We start from the raw sequence: 19,462 nt of genomic DNA, 5'->3' as shown, positions 1-19,462 counted from the left end.
TATTACAGCGCCATCTATCACAAAGCGAAAAAAGCGTTCCAACTAAAACATTCATATTTCTTTACGTACTACACGAATATGTAATAAAAATGGGGGTTCCCATTTTAAAAAACGCACTTGATATATGTTTGACCTATGGCAGCGCCATCTAGCGGGCCAACCATAGCGCTATCTGATTTCCCCCTTCAAGCTAGACGAGTTTCGATGTTTGTAGTTTTTTCGTTTGATGCTTATTTCGTGAAATATTTGGCCCTGTCACTTTCAATGGACCACCCTATATATATATCATCTGAATGAAATCATAGACTCTTTATGACTAATATATGAGGTGAATAAAATCATAGACTGATAGGCTGATTACGCCTGCTTACCTCATTAGCTGTCACTGGTAATACAGGTAACACAAAAGAAATATTATCAATGATATCTGATCTCCAAGAAAGACGCATCACTGCATACGAGGACTGGATGATTTATGGCAGGCTGAACTCATAGATATGCAAGATTACTCACAATCGAATAACGGTTTCAAGTACATTCCAATGGCCATAGATATATATTCCAAATTTTCTTTGGTCCTGCCTGTGAAAGTAAGGATGAGGAAGGATGTTTCAGTGGTTTTTGAACGAATGTCGCAGACTGGAATGAATTGCAGCCCCAACAATCTTCGGGCCAACCAGGGAGGTGAATTTTACAGCAGGAATTTGAATGCAGTATTGAAACGATATGGGATAAACAATCTGCCAGGAAGTTCCATTGTTTTTTATTTCTAAATACTTACAAAATCAGCTATATTGAACTTCTGCTTTCGCGGAGTCACCATTTTCATTTGGTTGTATTCTGTATTTAGAAGTCCATTATCATGGACATCAATAGGTCTCTTCTTAATTGTGTAGCGAGTAGTGTGATTACAGGCGTCAGTGATTTGTGGTAGCATGCTTAGCAATTTGTACATTCTGTGAAAATTAAATCGTTTCTACATCCAGTTTTTGATCATATTGTTCAACTGTTCGACAATACTTGCTTTCGAATGGGAGAATGTTGTTGTTTCATTCATTATAAAAAACAATGTTTGAGAAGTCCTATTGAACTGGTCAACAGAGATATTTGTAGTTTTAAAGGTGCAGCACGCAGATCCAAGAGCATACATCTTGAAGGACAGTGATGGTGAAGAAACCGGTGGGAGTTTTTTACATAGTGGAGTTACAGAAAAGCTCTTAACCGAATGTGGTCCTCAGTGAGAAGATCATAAGACATTGAATGCAAGGTTCTCATGAAATGGCCCAGCTTCTCATAAAAGCACACAAAGCACAACAATTGCGGGAACACTCGCAATTTGCTATATAATAGGAAACGCAAACCTCAAACTATACAGTAGTTTGACATGAATGCTGGGAAACATATTAACGGAGGTTGAGGAATGTCCTGCACAACGTATGCAAGAACGACCACTTTATTACACTACATATAATGATCGTCATATTTTAGGCAAACATCTAGCTGATAATGCTAGACAGTTACGTCGAAGAAAAACACTGGTATAGAACTACACATTGCTGCATTTGTGGTTGATAAGGCAATGCATGCCAAACTTAAACTGGGTGCTGGAATAATGTTGAAGCGAATAATGAATGCAACTCATCGCACACTAAAGAAGAAGAAAAACCTATGGGATGTTTAAAAAAGTTCATCGAATCAGTGGTGACAGAGGTGAAAGGTGCACTGTGCCAGAAATGAGGAAAGAAAAGATGTTCTTAAACGGCAATGGTTCTGGCAAAAAGCTAAATGGCATAATATGGCCATGTAGGCAATTGCTATCGTTAAAGGCCTATACAGGGTGGCGAAGAAGTCAATGGACACTGGGCTCTGATTTAAATAAAAGATTGAATATATGTTTCACTACAAATACAAACAATGCTTACAATTATTTTTTATATTCAAACGATTTTGTCTTCATTAACACATCTTCGAAGTCATTATGCAGCACTGCTACATACTCTACGGCATAGTGCAGTATCACTGCCCAAATCATGAAATATGTCGTTTATGTAGTCCTTTAGTGAAGCAATGGTCTGAAGCTTTTGAGAATAAAGAGAGACCGTGACAACACCCCATGGGAAAAAATCCGTGGGCGTGATATCTGGTGATCGTGGAGTCATGTCAATATCTGACCTTCAATCAATCACTTTTCTTTGGAAAGTTTCGTTTAAATAATCGCCGACGGCAGTGACATAATGTGGTCGAGGACCATCGTGCTGAAAGTAAACTTCTTGAAAGTTTTCAGCGTACGGCATACGTCCTGGCACCACATAATTCTGAAGCATAATCAAATAGTTATCTCCTCTCACAATACCTACAGAAAATATGGCCCAAATATGACAGACGATGATATCGCCCCCCAAACACACCAGGTTGATTCAGTGGTTGTTCTAGCAAAAGATTATTATCAGAATACTAGTAAATGCAGTTATGTCTGTTAAATTGTTCACTTAACTTAAAATTGGCGTCATAAGACCTCACAGTTTTATTGAACATGTTAGGATCGTGTTTCTGTTGGCCAAATATCAGTTCACAAAAGTGAAGCCGTCGATACGGATCATCTTCAAGTAACCCATATCGTGAATGTGGAACGCAAGCTTTAAACTTCTGTTTGTGTAAGATTTTTGCACTGACCTTGGTGACAAATCCAACGCAGTTGGTAATAGACTGGTTGATTTTTGTGCACTTTGGGGTACAGCTAAACATACCTGAAATTCATTTTCTTCAATTGTGAATGTTATTGGGAGGCCAGATCTTGGTGCATCGATAACAAATACATGTTTTTCAAATCTATCTCGAAAGTCGTACTATGTTTGACTAGACGGAGGTTTTGATCTTAAGTGTCTTCCCCTTTCGTTAATACTTTTATAAAATGTTTTTAACGCGAAAAATTCTGTCTTCTTTTGTTAACATCGTGAGATTTCGGAGAAGTACAGCTGTAAACACGTCTCACAAATGTCGCTTTCTACAATTCACTATTTTGATTATTGTGTTTGTTTTGTTTGTCATTGCGTTGTATACCAACTTGACACTGTATAGTTATCAAAATTTGGCAATAAAAGTTTAACGGGTTAAAACTTCCTACAGTATGAGCAGTGGCTGGCTCATGTTACGCATTGGATTAAATGTTGGTTGCTATCGTGTGTTTAGTCTCCCGCGGGTATCGCGATTATGCTGTTATCCTCTCTCTCCACGAGTGGTACCAGCAGTGTGTATCGATATTCGCACCTTGTAATATCTTTGGCCTGGCGCTTATTGTTTCCAGCTGTGTTGTGTGCGACCAGTTGGTCGGCTGGCGTGGAGCAACGAGGAAATCTCCGTGGCGCGTAGTTTGGTCGGGGCCGTTGGCGGCGTCTGCGTGTGGTCAGAGTGTGTAGTGCTGTTCCCATTGCTACGAGGTACGTACCTCACCAATGCTGGACACGAAAGTTGAGTTTTGACTTAATCTACCAGCAAGTCACGACTGTTCACATTGTGTCGTTTGGATTTCGTTGTCGACTGTTGGGACATTCTCGCAAGCAACAACATGTGTTTTCAAGTTGGCAAATTTTAGCCACCCTCCGGTGGAGTTTAACTGCACTTGGTTATTTTAAACTGAAGTGAACCAGCAGAATCTTCTGCCTTGTGGCCGTTAACGTTCCTGTTACCTGCCCTGGCCGTTGACGTAAGTTCAGGCTGTGTATTTTCCTCATCGTGTTTTCGCTGTCCAGCACGTGTGTAGTTTGACAGCTCAATGTATAATTGGTTGTGGGCGCCAATACTTTCTACATTGTTTCATTGAACTCCCTGATGTGTGCTGGTCGGGTGGAGTGGAAGTTATCTTGTCGGTGGGTCCGTTGACTGTCTGTCCGTTGGGTTGTCGTCAGATCAGGATTGGTTGGGCCGACTACTGTCTCACCTAAGAGAGCGTTAGTGTTTGAATTTCAGGCCGACCCTCGGAAACTTCTGAGCGCCGTTGGGTGTATTGTCTTTTCTTATTTGTTCATGTTGTTTGTATTTGTATGGCTCCTAGACGATTTTTAAATTAAGGTTGTTTTGCCCTTAAGGCGTAAGATTGTCTGGGCCTTCACCCTATTTTAAAAAACTGTTTTAAGTAAGGCCTTTGGATTTTTTTAAATTTAATTTTGTTGAGTCTTAAGTGATGGGCCTTCAGCCGATTTTGAATTAAAGTTGTTTTGCTCTTAAGGTGTCAGATTGTTTGAGCCTTCAGCCTAATTAAAGAACTGTTTAAAGGTAAGGCCTTTGGCCTTATAAAAATTTATTTTGGTTTGAGTCTTAAGTGATGGGCCTTCAGCCGATCTTTTTAAAATCAGTGTTGTTTTGCTCTTAAGGTGTAAGACTGTTTGGGCCTTCAGCCTAATTGAAAGAACTAATTTAAGATAAGGCCTTCTGCCTTTTAAATTTCTGATTTTGGTTTGAGTTTTAAGTTATTGGCTTTCAGCCAATTTTAAATTTAAGTGGTCTTGCCCTTAAGGCATGAGATTATGTGGCGTATTCAGCCGGTTATTAAGTTCTGAAAATTATTGCTTCTTTTTTATTTCTTGGCTCTTGTAATGTTTTGTCAGATAAATAAAGCTGTATGTTCGAGTGGAACTGCCACCCGCTTATTTTGGCCCCTTTCCATAGTTAAACTACCTGTCCTGTCCTGCAGGTTTAGCAGGTTGTCTCACATACTACGTCTTGCTGTTACTTTTGTTGTCTTTTAACCAACTGCCCACTGACTTTTGCGCCACCACTCATTTAACACGGTGCAGGAAAGTGCTTTGGTTGTGCATAAACAGCAACAGAAAAAGAGACCATAGCGATACTAACGGACAGATCGTTTAGAAATTTAGATCTGCTTACACTTCTGAGAAAACTTAAAATCCCGAGATTTCGAGGCGTGTTTACGCAGGATGCATTGGGTGAGGCAATGTGGAAATCCAAAGAATGTAGTATTGTCACTTTAGACATTATGGGGTATATGGAACTCAGTGGGTTGCATATGTTAAAAAAAAGAAAGAAAACGGAATACCATCCACTACTTTGACTCGTTTGGCGATTAAGATTTGTGCTGTTGCTTTTCGGCGCTACCAAGGTTTCAGTTTACACCTCTGCAGACATTTCTGCCTAATGCTTTTCTCGACAATCGCACAAAAACAAGCATTATGTACGGGAGACATACGGTATGTTATACTAAGTAAAAATGCCTAATGCTTTTCTCGACAATCGCATAAAAACAAGCATAATGCACGGGAAACATACGGTATATTATACGAAGTAAAAATGACTAACCTGTAATAAACCAAAATGCAAGAAGACAGTCAGTACATAGAAGGAAAAAGAATTGTAAATTTACCCTGTCTTGGCAAAATTTGTCCACATGTTGATCATGTTTGTCCTAGTGATGTCTTCGTCAGATGTCTTGTTCAGATTAGGGTTACGATATGGCTGGTAGAATATTAGCCCCAATTCCATGCCATGACTTACACCTGAAAAGAAGAGACGACATTTTTACAATAAAAGCAGGAATAAAATCTATATATGATGGAAGCAGTATTAACTTGTGGGAGAAACAGTAGACTGGCTGAAGAAGACAACAAAGTAAGTGGGAATAGATTAGAAAAGAATTAACGGCATCAGTTAGTGAATGGGCAACTTATCAATAAATGTGTTAATAGCTCTGACATTTAAGGTTAAGGAGGAAAGGGAGAGTAACATCGAACGTCCCGTCGACGACGAGATCGTTGAACACAGTTTTCAGATAAGGCTGGTAACTGTTGTTGGATAGTAGCGGAAAAGATACAAGTGTAATCGGAGGACGTTCTGCAGTGGGAGACAGAGAAGAGTATTTGTATGTAAACTATATGTCTGATTCAAAACTTTCATTCAGAGATGAACAGGATAAAATTCTCTCTTAGCATTGATAATCTTCACTATAATTGTGGTTTGTGTACTGTAAGACCTTCGGTACACACACCATCAGATTATTTGACTTGTCGCTCTAACGAAGTAGGCCAGTTTCAGCAATATGTCTCGTGGTCTTATCATGGCGTATTTATCTTCTGCCGTTAGGTCAGACGATAGAAATGCCACTTGCACGCTTAGAGTAGCAGATTGACCGTGACCAAATTTAACAGAACTTGATTATTTTTCACACACATTTATTAAAATAATGACAAGCATAAACATTACGTAGCCTGATTCTGGATGCTATTTACAACTGACAATCTGAAGTTCCTTTGGTCTTGGTACGTTAATATTATTCTCACATATCTGATACTTGACAAAGTGTCTATACATTTATCTTCATGGCTATGTACAAGAATATGATAATCTTCGTAGGTGCAGACTGAAACTTGACTATAGACTGGTACAGACTAATACAGACTGGTATAGACTGGTGCAGACAAATGCAGATTGGTACAGACTGGTGCAGACAAATGCAGACTAATGCCGACAAATGCAGACTAATGCAGACTGACTAATCAGAGGTCTGTACACTCGTTATAATACCTCGTGCATTCAGGTATCATTACGCGAGTGTGATCCATGAGGAGAAAAGGTTCTACGTTAGCAGCAATCTCATTGGCTGTGTTACATATTAACACGCGGATCGGCGGAAGCAGAATTTGGTCCATCTCTAAGGCAGCACCATCTCGTAGTGCAGAGACGGACGAGCGCTACGCCTGCGCTGTTGTGCTTAGCGGGGCGCGCTATAGTGGGAAAGTTGTGTACGCGCTGACTACGCGGAACTATGTACACAACAATAATAATCAGCAGTAGCCTTAAGTATTTCGTGAAATTCGACAATTATAAAGGCAGAAGGAAGCATTAAACCGGCCTGACGTAGTTCGAAAGTTGGGCCTTGTGAAGTCTGTCGGCCTGAACATGGTGGACTGGATGAGTAAGTGTAATACTCACATGTTGATAGTTAATTAATGTGGTAAACATAATGAGTTTTACTGACGAAGCTGAGAAATGTCCCAATAGAAGTTCGTCGTCGTATCTGGGTTTCTAGATGGAAATATGGAGATACCTACAGTTGATAAGGTTAAACGAATTGAATAATGTATGCTTATGAAATTTCTGTTTTGTTTTGTTTTTTACTAATTTAGAGCACGATTTCGATTTGTAAAGAGGGAAACTGATTACAACCTAAAAGTATGCTATGGTGGGTGAAAATTATTTAAACCGACAAACTGTGAGAGGTTACTTGGGACACCGAAACAAACATTTTCCTTTATCAGCATAATTACCTATGAGCATCTTTTAATACTGTAGAGGTTGTAATCGCTATCAGCATTCGTGCAATTGCTCATAGAATGGAGAGGAATCAGACGAATTTAAGGAACATCCTTCATGAGCAATTTTCATCCATTTGACTCACAACGTGTGAACGGAACCAGATGATCATCTACTCGGAGCGCAATATCCACATTAGTTATTGGAGCAGATTCAAACGCATCCTACACTTCCGTCCTCTGTGCTGTTTGCTGACGAAGCCGCATTCGAGAGTGATAGGCTCTACAACATCCACAGTTCGCGTGTTTGGGTGAGGTTGATCCACGACCTACATTTACTTGCTCTCGTCAGTTGCCGTTCTACGTGAATGTGTGGGCAGATGTTGGTGACTGTGTAACTGAGACATACCTCCCACATAGGCCGTTAAATAACAGGCATTATTCGAATTTCTTCGCCAGAGAATTGCCAAAATTGCTGGACGGAGTGCCACTCGCTACAAGACCTTACGGTTCGAGCATGGCGGGGCGCTGGCACATTTCAGTCGTTCAGTGAGTCGATTTTTGAACCAGTAGTTCCCAGAAAAGTGGATTGGGAATGGTGGTCCTGTACTATGGCCTGCTCGATCCCCTGGTTTGACCGCTCTGGACTTTTTTGTGTGAGGAGGGGTGAGCAACCATGTTTAAAAAAGACATGTTGACTAAGAAGATCAGGTTTCCCGGATAGTAATAATAGCAGTATGATTTAAGGACATTCCTGCAGCCTTTGACCGAGTTAGACCGTACATGACCCACAGGTGCAAACTTTGTTTACAAGTCAATAGAGGCATTTTAAACTTCTAGTGTAACTGAAGTAATTATTTGACTTAATGTTGTTGTCTGTTGGCAGTAAAGAATTAAAACTTCTTTGTGTTACTTTTTTCGTCACGGATAACCTATCAGAAAAAGTGTTTTTATTGTTTCATGTAACCTCCTATAGTTTGTTAGCTTAATTAATTTTCATCCTGAGAAAACTCCCTCCACCGGTTTAAAAAACACTCACAGAAAAGTTTGGCATTAGAGAAAAATATTGGTTTTCGTGTTCCGTATAACACCTCAGAGTTTTTTTTGTTAAAATAATTTTCACCCTGTGTTTACAAAGTTATTATCTGGCAGTACGTAATGGGAATTATGTGCACTTTGCAAACTCCGTGTTTTGCGTCATACACTGTGCATAGGAAAACACGTCAAGTACCCGTTGCAGGTAAATGTAGGTGCACAAAAACTGTCGCGTCCTGAATAGAACAAGTAATTTTGTAACATGTTGATTGCTGACGCTTTATTTTATCATGAAATATGAGAGTAGTATAATGGTAAAGAAACAGTGACAAAATGAGAAAAAAGGGTGTCATTACATATTACTGAAACCCAAAACCGTATAAGATACCGCACAGGCCTTACTGCGAATCTTGTATCACCTAAATGTGAACTTTGGATGGTTGTCATTAATGCACGTAATCTGCTGCGAATGTGCAGGGCCTGCACTATATCTACACTTAGAATGTAAAAGTGCTTGAAAAGTGTATCGCTTTTATCGAAAACACGTCGGTGTTAAATTGCAGACTAGTGTTAATATAATAAATGAAAAATTCATTTCACCTGAAAAAACTTGCACACATTGTTACAGGTGTGGTACGGCAGGTTGGAGAAATCTGTGTCATGGACTGGACTGTGAGACAAATCTGGAGAGTTTCATCGAAAGTGAAGTAGAAACGACTAGCATACCGTAAACGAAAATGCAAGAAGACAGTATATAGAAGGTAAAAGAAGTGTTAATTTACCTTGTCTTGGCAATATTTGTCCACATGCTGGTCATGTTTGTCCTATTGAGAAACATCGCTGTTCGTACGAACTGACTGGCTTATGGAAAGTCTGCGTGATAGTATGTGACGGAAATTCTGTGAAGACACTCCAGTGTAATTTGACCTAACGAAACTTGTGATGTTGGCAGATAGTACATACACATCCGGTGACGGGGAACGTACAGTTTTCTGTACCTCTTGAAAGTTGATCTAACAGGTCGGTCAGCCTTATGTAGTGCAAACTGATGTGATCAAAGCAGACACAACGCTCAAACGAATGAAGAGGCTGCCATGGCGCAGACGAAGGGGTTCGTAATACTGGTGAATTGTGAGACACTATTCAGCAACGTGCACTATTTTTTAAGCATATTGTTTTGCTTACATGTAACATGTGCAGTAACATCTAATAAAATATTGTTTCAATAGCATACTTAAGTTTCTTCCAGTGTACGAAATGTTCAAATAGTTAAGAGAACGCAGCCGCGTGAAGTATTCGACAACCGGCGTTATTTCGACAGGTCCGCATCATGCATGGGTGCCTATTCTCTACCTTTCCGCCATTGTGCCGATCGTTTCGGTACTCAAGAGCACCGAACGGTCTAGTACTCGAATTTGAGCCCGTGCATTATTCAGTATGCATTTCGGTAGCGATACCGTTCAGGTCTAGAGAACCAAAGCGATGTTGTCGGTTTGCGTCGCACAAGCCAATCAAAAGCAAGCGGCCGCAGATCTGCGCATGCGCACTGCAGCGCGTACAGCGCCACAAACACAAAGCGGCTAGCAGAAGACACAGGCGCGCTATTCTTCCAAGTACCGAAAATTGCATTTACGATGCCATAACGCATGACGCCGCATTCCATCGAGCTGACGTGCCCACCTTCATCGCTGTTGCCTCCTCCTTAACAGTATCAGGCGCAGTATATTCATTTCCATGATTCTCAGCTGAAATGCATGGAAATTTTTACAGTTTCCCTGACTGCAAAATGGCTCTGAGCACTATGGGACTTAACATCTGAGGTCATCAGTCCCCTAGAACTTAGAACTACTTAAACCTAACTAACCTAAGGACAGCACACAACACCCAGCCATCACGAGGCAGAGAAAATCCCTGACCCCGCCGGGAATCGAACCCGGGAACCCGGGCGTGGGAAGCGAGAACGCTACCGCACGACCACGAGATGCGGGCCCCTGACTCCATGTTTCCATGCATGCATAATAGCGTATTTGATTGTATTATGCAGATTTTGTAAATGCCACATTTTCATCTTATTCTCATTCACACTGACATTGTGTTTTGGATTTTACGTTTCGGAAAATGAGTTAGGAATAGTATGTAGTACCGCATTGTACTAATACAGCAATAAAAACACCCGAAAAATTTATTCTGAGAGTTTCAAAGAATAAGAATATAAACAGAATGTGATTATAACTCGCTCCTAGAGATCCAGATGATTAAGTAGCCCACTTTCCTATACGATACGTCAACGATTTGGGTCTTAAAAACAAAATTGAAAAACGCATTTCTAGAGCTCCTGCAGTTCGTCAAAGTTTATAACATGCATCTCATGAATGAAAATGTTTCGTATACGGCGCTACAGTCTAAAAATATTACGGCGGAGATCTTTCATCTCTGTCTACTGTTGTTGAGGGTTCGATCGCAGATAAATACTTCTGACAAGCAAGATTATGAAGATGACTGCTGCTAGTTACATTCCCAGCAATCTAAGTTGTGCTCTTAGATTTCTGTCTAACCGCATACTCGGAAATCGCTATATATTCGGAAAAAATGGTGAATTATTTCTGACAAGGAAAAATATGAAGGTCACTATCGTTTGTTTCACTCACAGAAATTTCATATTTCGTTTTTTGATCACACAGTAATCACAAAATCATTACTGAGGAAGTGCGCTCTGACTTGTAAGTAATAACGAATATTGCAGAAAAATCTTAACTTAACACGAATAACAACGTCTCAGAACGTTTTGCATATATGAAGAGGAAAAAAATTTTTTTTGCACCCATCCGTGGGCGAACCAGTGTCCTTGCGCGTAACACTCCCACGCGCTAGCCAATTGGCCTCGCTAAACAGCAGCTACACATTCCTCAAATCTTTTGCTATTGCAGAGAGGAAAGTAGGTTGACTTTGTTGCCAAACGATGTTGCGTAAATCTGAAATGCGTAATAGTTTGGGAGGTTTCCAATATCAGGCTTCACATAACTACTTTCCATTGTTACTTGAAAGTTGTAAATACGTTTAGATAATTACTAACTACACCAATGTGGGAAAAAGTACTCGAAGTCACCAGTAACGTCAGTTCACACTCATGTAATATATGTAAGCAGAGCCGATGTCTTGATATTTAATGATCTTTAAACTCTTATTTCCATAAAAATAACATTTATTTTGAAAGAATATTGACCGAAAACGTTTTATTTTTGGATGTAATCATTCACAGTAACAACCTAACCTAACCATATTTCTAACAAACGAAAATAGTCTTCTATGAACTCACTTTCCAACCAGATGCGTCCTCTGGTGATTCTTTAGTAACACAATCACTAAATCCAAAGCTAAAACTGCTAATTATGTTTAAAATAACAAATTATAGGTGTACATAAACCACACTTCACTGATCGACAGGGCCACACCGAAATCCAAAACCTCTCGGTACAATTGGCATTAAATCGTTGGGAGGTCACAAAAGCTTACTAAATAGGATATTTCGGTAAAGAACCGAAAGCGACGTCACTACCGAGAATAACCTACAACACCGATCGGTATGAACGATACAGAATAGGGCCCCTGGAAAATGACACGGTATGCATCTACCGAAATTTAGGCAGTTGTCGAAGACATCATCTGGCTGCGTTCCAGTAAGTTATTAGATCGTAAGTTCAGTAATTTAATTACCAACATATGCCACGTCGGCTGATTTTTCAATCATTGCCAGACCAATAATATAAACACTAGCCAATACAACAGATTTTACATTTATCAGGTTCATTGACAAAGCAAAGGAAAAAAGACTGTTTCTGACAAGTATGTGGCTGAACAACATCCTCAGTTTTATGGTGCTTCCCAATAAGAAAACTGTTAACCCGATGAGGCAACTATGCAGTAACACATCAATACAGTCAGATTCGACTCCAGATTATTCCGGGTCGGTTCTGGTGGTTGGCCTCAGCGTGGTTTTTCGGACGATTACCCACTTTATACAAAGAGGAAGAATACGAAAAATTAGAGCACTGATACGTAGATAAATTTCTACACTCGTACATCCACCTGTAGCTTTAACAGGTAGTCATTCTGTTTTGACTAAACATCTAAAGAAGAATTTTTTTTAAAGAAAATGAGTATATTGGATTCTGCACTTCTCAGTGCTGTCATAGAGGAATTATTTTGTTCCTCCATTCTTTCATACAATACCATATTCTGCCACCGCTGTCCCGAATCCCTTCAAGTTAACGTTTAAATTTTTAAAACCATATTTCGAACAACTTTCCACGTCATTCTCGAGACAATTTATATTAGCGGAAAATTATTATGGTGACTCATGCGACAGACTTTGTAATAATTGCAAATATTCATCATTGTTTTTATGACTTACAGTGTCCTCTCGTAAGTGTTACAGAAAACCACCGTTTTTGCTCACTTTCTATAATAAAACTTTTTGACGACTATCATCTTTGGTCGTGAACACTCTGCAAATTACCATATGACAGGGAGTCCGCCCTCTTGGTTTCAATAAATAAAACGAAACGTCCCTTGTCACAAAGTATTATGGCGCAAATTCGTAATGATGCATGGCAGACCAGAGTGTAACAGGGCATGCAAATTAAGTTCTTGTCCAAATTTGTAGCAGCAAAACGTGGTTTAATAAAAACAAATTACCATGACTCTATTCCTCAAGTGGTATCAAACACATATATTTGTGTCAGTGACATGTAGCTTTACAGATAATGCATATTCGTGCGTATATAATCCTAAACAGTACTCTCATCAATTCAGAACTGCTAACCGTTACCTTTTCCCCAATAAACTGGGCAGTGCGGCTGCGGGGGCCATGACAGCGCGGGGAGTAGAGCATGTGCATAGGGTGCTACATGGATAGACCGCTTCTGAAGAAATGATCGAACGACAGTTCTATAACCGACCTCTTGTGTACTTCAGTCATACTTCCTCAGATGATTTCAGCAAATGGGAGTCTCTCACGAACCTTCCTCTCGGCTGAATTTGTTTGCTCCTTAAATCTCTCCACACAAAAGCTCCTAGATACTTGAAAGTTTTAACGTTCTAGTTAATAGTCGGCGATCGCAAAGTTAAATCATATTGGATTATTTTGTCTATGTGCTAACATCATATTAAAAATTTCTTTAAGTTTAGAGTCGTTTGCCAATCGTTCCACATGGTACTGATCATGTGCTAATCGCTTTAAATTTCGTTATAGTTTTCTTACGAAGTCATGTCCCTGTACAGTACTTCGTTGTTTTCAAACACTTCGATCTTGGCTGAAAGACTGAGAAGCTTTAGCGATTCCACGTTGCGCTCTCGTCTATTGAAAAAGAGCGACATAGGGTGTCTTTCTGCTACAACATTTTACTGCATCTCAGTATGCTCACACGTTGAAGGTGCATATGGAGGACCACGTTGGATAAACTAAGAATAAATCCTATGTCTTTATTCTGCGTTTCGCTGATTGACTGAGTAGAGATCTGTTGACCTCATACCTTCTAAAGCTTTCTCTTTTTTCCTATTAGAATCTTTCCACATAAATCAAGGCTTCAAACGTTACTATTTTGAACCGCGAATTTCATTGTGGCTTTTGGGATTGCTACTATCTTACAACAATAATGTTCCAAACTATTAAGAAAGAGGTACGCCACATTATTATTTTGTTTACGTGAAATATGGAAACTTTGATATCCATACAAATTATAAAAATGGATGTACGCCTTTATGTGTATCTATATGTATGCTTCACATCTCTTCCTAAAACACTTGACCGATTTCAGCTGAACATTGTTCACCTATAGCTTACTGTCTGGGAAGAATAGAACAACCAACCTGTCAAAAGGGGAGAGGTGAAAAAGCAGTATAGCCCATGGCGCAGGCATACTTATGCTTTAATCATGGAGTATTTGAGAAAGCACTAGAGACACATAATTTGAAACCTTTACACTTTTTTGCCGTTGACAACCTTCACAAATTGAGGAAAGGAAAGAAGTTTATCGATTGCTGTATTTTCGCTGCTCATATTGTAAAACTGCCACATGAAGCATGGATGTTCTCATTTATTACTTCTTTACTACAAACTCTATTCGTGACACATTTTGCAGACAGTATTCACATTTACCAATGAAAGTAAAAGAAAAGTTGCATCGTTGTACGAAACTTAGTTCAGTAGATATGAAGTCATAAACAATGAATGCGTGAAAAACTACCCCAGTAGCTCATTTGTAAGGTAATCGGAAGTCTGAAGCTGTTTCAAGCAGGTGAGTTCGATTCCTTAAATAACTGAGAAGAGAGAGAGGAGGGAGTAGGAGGAGATGGACAGTGAGAGGGTGGAGGAGGAAAGAAGAGAGTGGATGAGTGACAGAGGGAGATGACGAGATGGACTGAGAGAGGAAGGGGAGGAGAGGGTGGACAGAGATGGGGGGAAGAGGAGATGAATAGAAGAACGAGCAGGAAGAAGGAAGGAAGATTAAGAGTTAAGAGTTTAATGTCTAGTTTGCAGCGCGGTCATTAGAGATGGAGTACAAGCTCCGATTATGAAAGGATGGAGAATGTAATTGGCTATGCCCCTGTCAACGGAGTCATTCCGGTATTTGCCTTGAGCGATTTAGGGAAATCAAGGGAAGTCTACATTTGGATTGCACAAAAGGGACTGTGAGGGCGGGAGGAGAGTGACAGGTCAAGAGGAGCTGGAGAGCCCAGGGAGAGGGGGGTAAGGAGCAGATAAATAGAGAGAAGGAGATGGCCTGGGGGATGAGAGAGCAGAACTTACAGAAGATTGGAATAAACTGACACCTGAGGTCTCCCCACTCTGCAGCGGTGTGTGCGCTGTATGAAACTTCCTGGCAGATTAAAACTGTGTGCTGGACTGAGACTCGAACTCGGGATCATTGCCTTTCGCGGGCAAGTGCTCTACCATCTTAGCTACCCAACAACTACTCACGCCCCGTCATCACGGCTTCACTTTTGCCAGTACCTCTATTCCTATCTTCCAAACTTCTCTCCTGCGAAACTTGCAGAACTAGCACTCCTGGAAGAAAGGTTATTGCGGAGACATGGGTTAGCCACAGACTGCGGGATGTTTCCTGAATGAGTTTTTCACTCTGCAGCGGAGAGATATGAAACTTGTTGGCAGATTAAAGCTGCGTAACAGTTCTTCTTCCACTAGTGTTTCATAATATTGAGCTAGTGTCCGAGTTATGTCTCCCACAAAAGTTAGGAGACAGCCCTGCCCTAATATAGGTGCTACTGGCGGTGGTAGGTAAGCATGGAAGTCCTCCTAATGGATTCCTGTACGTTACTTTCAGGCGTGGATCTGCTATTGGGGTTCAAGTTTTGCCAAGAATTCTTCTCACTCTCTCGAGTTATACTCCTCTCCTTCATCACCTCCATCAGGGAAGGTAAGATTCTTATCCATACGGCACCAATTGCACCTTCGCGTAATCACCCTCCTGTACCCAATTGTAGATCGACACTTGTCATTCCACCAAGAGACAGGATGCCTTCTACGTGTTCCTGATGACTTGGAGGTGGATACATCAGTGACTTGGTGAATCACTGCTGCAATATTGTTCTTCCAGTCCTAGACGCATTCACACTGCTCAAAAACAGCTATCCGTGTGTAAACCAACCAGTTAGCCTCTCTCAGCAGCCATTTAGACGTCCTCATTTCTGGATCTGCTCCATTTGGCAGATAGATCCAGGAGAGGTAGTGGTCACTTCCACAAAAGTCATCATTCACTTCCCACTGCACAGTGTCTGTAAGGGTAGGTGAACAGAAGGAGAGGTGTATTGCTGTAGACGAACCTACAGTGGTGCTGAAATAAGATCGACCCTTGTTCACCAGCATGATGCTTTCAGTGTGTGTGAGACTCTTGATTATGTGGAGCGTATGATGCTGGATCCCAATAGTACGCTGTGTGTAGTAACATCTCATAAGAGGAGGGCGGGTTGGGGTAGTTCACCAATAAGCTCTTTCAGCTTCTCTACATTAGTGATCTTGTGAGGTGGCAGGTACACAAGACACACTCTGACAGTAACGTGGGCCTTTATCGTGATAGTCAGACTCGTAGCGTTGTATAAGCGAGGAATTGAATGTGTCTTTGACGTACGCCTAATCATTCGCCATCAGTTCATCTTTGTTGTGGAGGTGATAACCTCTGAGTACAGGTGGATCTGTACTTTTACAATGAGTCTCTTGGAGACTCAGCCAAATGGACCTTCTATCCATTAACATTTCAATGGATGGCCTTCTATCGTCACAGTTTTTATTTACCTTTGCCTTTGTCCCATTACAGTGGGGTGAGGAGGAATGGAGGAGCTATCTAGGTCTTGTGACAAGGATGACAAGGAATTTAACTCCATGAAGTTCTCCTCATCATTCAGACATGCCATTTTGACATCTGGCGGCGCCTGGGAGAGCTTTTGCTCTAAATGATGCGCTTTTTTCCTGTCTCTTTTTCCCTTCGAGGTTGATGGGGAAAGGGAAAGCTGAGAGACACTATGTTTTTGGAGTATCTTCTCTATACTCAGTGAAGTGTTGCTCTTCTCTTGTATCATGAGCTTTCCAGTGAAAATCGGCTGGCAGAAGTATGTTTTAACTTGTGCAAGGAAACTACTTCAGATTTTGAAATCGGGGAAGGGTCGCATTAACACCGGTAGTTATCGCTGTGTACGAAAGACCCTGAAGTATTTATATATTGTCAACTGGCACCTAGTGCGGGTTATCGAAACCAAGTCACCGCTCAGCCACTCCCATTGCGGGTTAAGGAGGTACAACCCCACACTCGATAACCTGACCCTGCTCGAAACGGCGATTCAATAAGCTCTCCAATGTGTAGCAGGTCAGGGATAGCTGGGAAAAATCGAAGTTAAACATGAGCAGTTCCTGCTTGTCAGAATGGGTTCGAGTCCTCCTATGGGCGTTGTAGGGTCTACATCTATATCTACATCCATACTCCGCAATCCAGCAGACGGTGTGTGATGGGGTCAGTAGATACTTTAGGAGACAGGTGTGACGTGTGGGAAAGCTGCACTCAAACGAACAATGATCATACAACAGTTATTAATCCATTCAGCTTTGGCAGTCTTCTGAGTGCACCCTAATCTCTGTCGCAGTCTGGTGTTCCCTCGTAGTATTCCGCCGTTGTAATTGCGGACCATGACGTACCGCTGCCTGAGAGACGAGCGCTGCACGGGTGTCTTTGGTGTGTGAGGAGAGCCCATACAGCAGGATGTGGCCACGCTGAGATCACGGATCTTCTCTATTACAGAGGGACAGCGGCATGGCGATGACTTTGACCACAGCCGACAATGAAGAGCAGGGGCGGGCGGTTGGAGCAATGTCGGCTGTCTGGTCAGGGCAGACAGGCAGAGATTCCTCGTTAGAGGCTCGGTGATGGCAGACAGCGACAGCGCCGACTGACACAGACTGGGTGTCGTATACTGAACAGCTGGTTGGACGATGATGAGGAAGATAACTTGTCCCTAAATAGCGCCTCCCCTTGCTTATTTCTGCTGTTTACATCGGTTAGTCAGTGGCGCAAAATCGTGTGGAACGTGTTGTTGTTCTCTAGCTATCGTAATTGGGTAGCAATACTCACTTTTAAGAAAAAGATGAACCATCTCACTTTTGACAAGCGACCAATGCGGCTGCTATACCTTTAAGGAACTGACGATTCCTTAAGTCTGTAATAATTCGCAGATGCGTCAGCCATAGTTCATGGGAAACAGACAGAGCACGTCTACTCCAATTTTATAAATCCTTCATGAAGCTCTGTCTTGAATATGGATGACAGATTTAAGGAACAGCAGGACCTTCATACCTCATGATAGTGGGTGTGGTTCACCACAATGTTATTAGGCTGTCAAATGGTTCAAATGGCTCTGAGCACTATGGGACTTAACACCTGAGGTCATCAGTCCCCTAGAACTTAGAACTACTTAAACCTAACTAAGGACATCACCCATGCCCGAGGCAGGATTCGAATCTGCGACCGTAGAGGTCGCGCGGTTCCAGACTGTAGCGCCTAGAACCGCTCGGCCACACTGGCCGGCCTATTAGGCTGTCAGTATGGGCTTATTGAACAAGTCTAATTTAAAGCTTGTGTGCATTGGTGAGTCTGCACTGACTATTCGAGGTCTTCTCTTTATGTTACACAATACATATAGGGCTGCGTCTGTAGTAAAATCGACAGCTTTAATAGCCATTGCCCAGCCGCCAATGAAACCGTCGATGGGCATTTAGGCCGTTTGGTAACTTTGTGAGGAAACGCAGGTGGAAGGCTTCAAGGCCTAAAGCCAGAGACAGAGGATTCCCCTGCCATCCAAACAAGCACAGGTTAGTTTTTGAATTGAACTGGTGCGTGAAGAAGTATACAACATATTATATATTTTAAACTAAATTTTCCGAGATTTTAAATCGCCGCCTTGAGTTTATTAGTGTTTACATGGGTAGGTCTAAGCAGGTGTATTTTGTAGGCTATTCCATCGTGTCCCTCCTGAGGAAACTGGAGAAGATGATATTGTATCGTGGCAAGAAATTTCTCATCTGCTCTGATTCCCTAAGGGTCTTTCCTGTCGGAAGTACCCAGTGAATTAGATGGGGTAAAGATGTCCAGGACACTCTCCTATTGCAAATATAGCAAAAGGGAATATATTCCAGGGTATATACGTATCCAGGGAAATAAACTCGCTGATGCTGCTGCCATGGACGCTTGCTCCCTTCCACCTCCTGCTCACTGTTCAGCCCCCCTGAAGGCTGTTACCACAAACGTAACACGAAATACCATTTGTTTGTGGGAGGCCCAGTGGCTGGTAGTGCTGAGTTAAAAGCTTCTGGAAGTGAAACTTCCTTCCAACAAAGACGAGCTGAAGAAGCGGAACTTAAAAGGCACAAAGCGGGCTTTTGGCCATTGATACATGGCTTTCTCTTATGTTACAAGGGACCATTAGCGTGTCAATGGCGTGGAACGCCGTTGTCGGCACGACTTATTTCCAAAATGGTTCAAATGGTTCTGAGCACTATGGGACGTAACTTCTGAGGTCATCAGTCCCCTAGAACTTAGAACTACTTAAACCTAACTAACCTAACGACATCGCACACATCAACGCCCGAAGCAGGATTCGAA

The 19,462-nt window shown here is 41.5% G+C and overlaps 1 protein-coding gene across 1 annotated transcript in view; it reads right to left on the bottom strand.

The window, feature by feature from the left end:
• LOC124805486 (acetylcholinesterase-like) overlaps positions 1 to 19,462 on the bottom strand; it is a 103,555-nt gene that overhangs the window by 15,805 nt on the left and 68,288 nt on the right. The window contains exon 5 of the mRNA XM_047266050.1: positions 5,378 to 5,510. Coding sequence (XP_047122006.1) covers positions 5,378 to 5,510 — 133 coding nt within the window. The remainder of the gene's footprint in view (positions 1 to 5,377; positions 5,511 to 19,462) is intronic.

The sequence above is a fragment of the Schistocerca piceifrons genome, chromosome 7 (assembly GCF_021461385.2).
Source record: "Schistocerca piceifrons isolate TAMUIC-IGC-003096 chromosome 7, iqSchPice1.1, whole genome shotgun sequence".
Taxonomy (NCBI): Eukaryota; Metazoa; Arthropoda; class Insecta; order Orthoptera; family Acrididae; genus Schistocerca; species Schistocerca piceifrons.
Note: the sequence above shows the minus strand (reverse complement) of the source record. Positions and strands in the feature narration are given on the sequence as shown.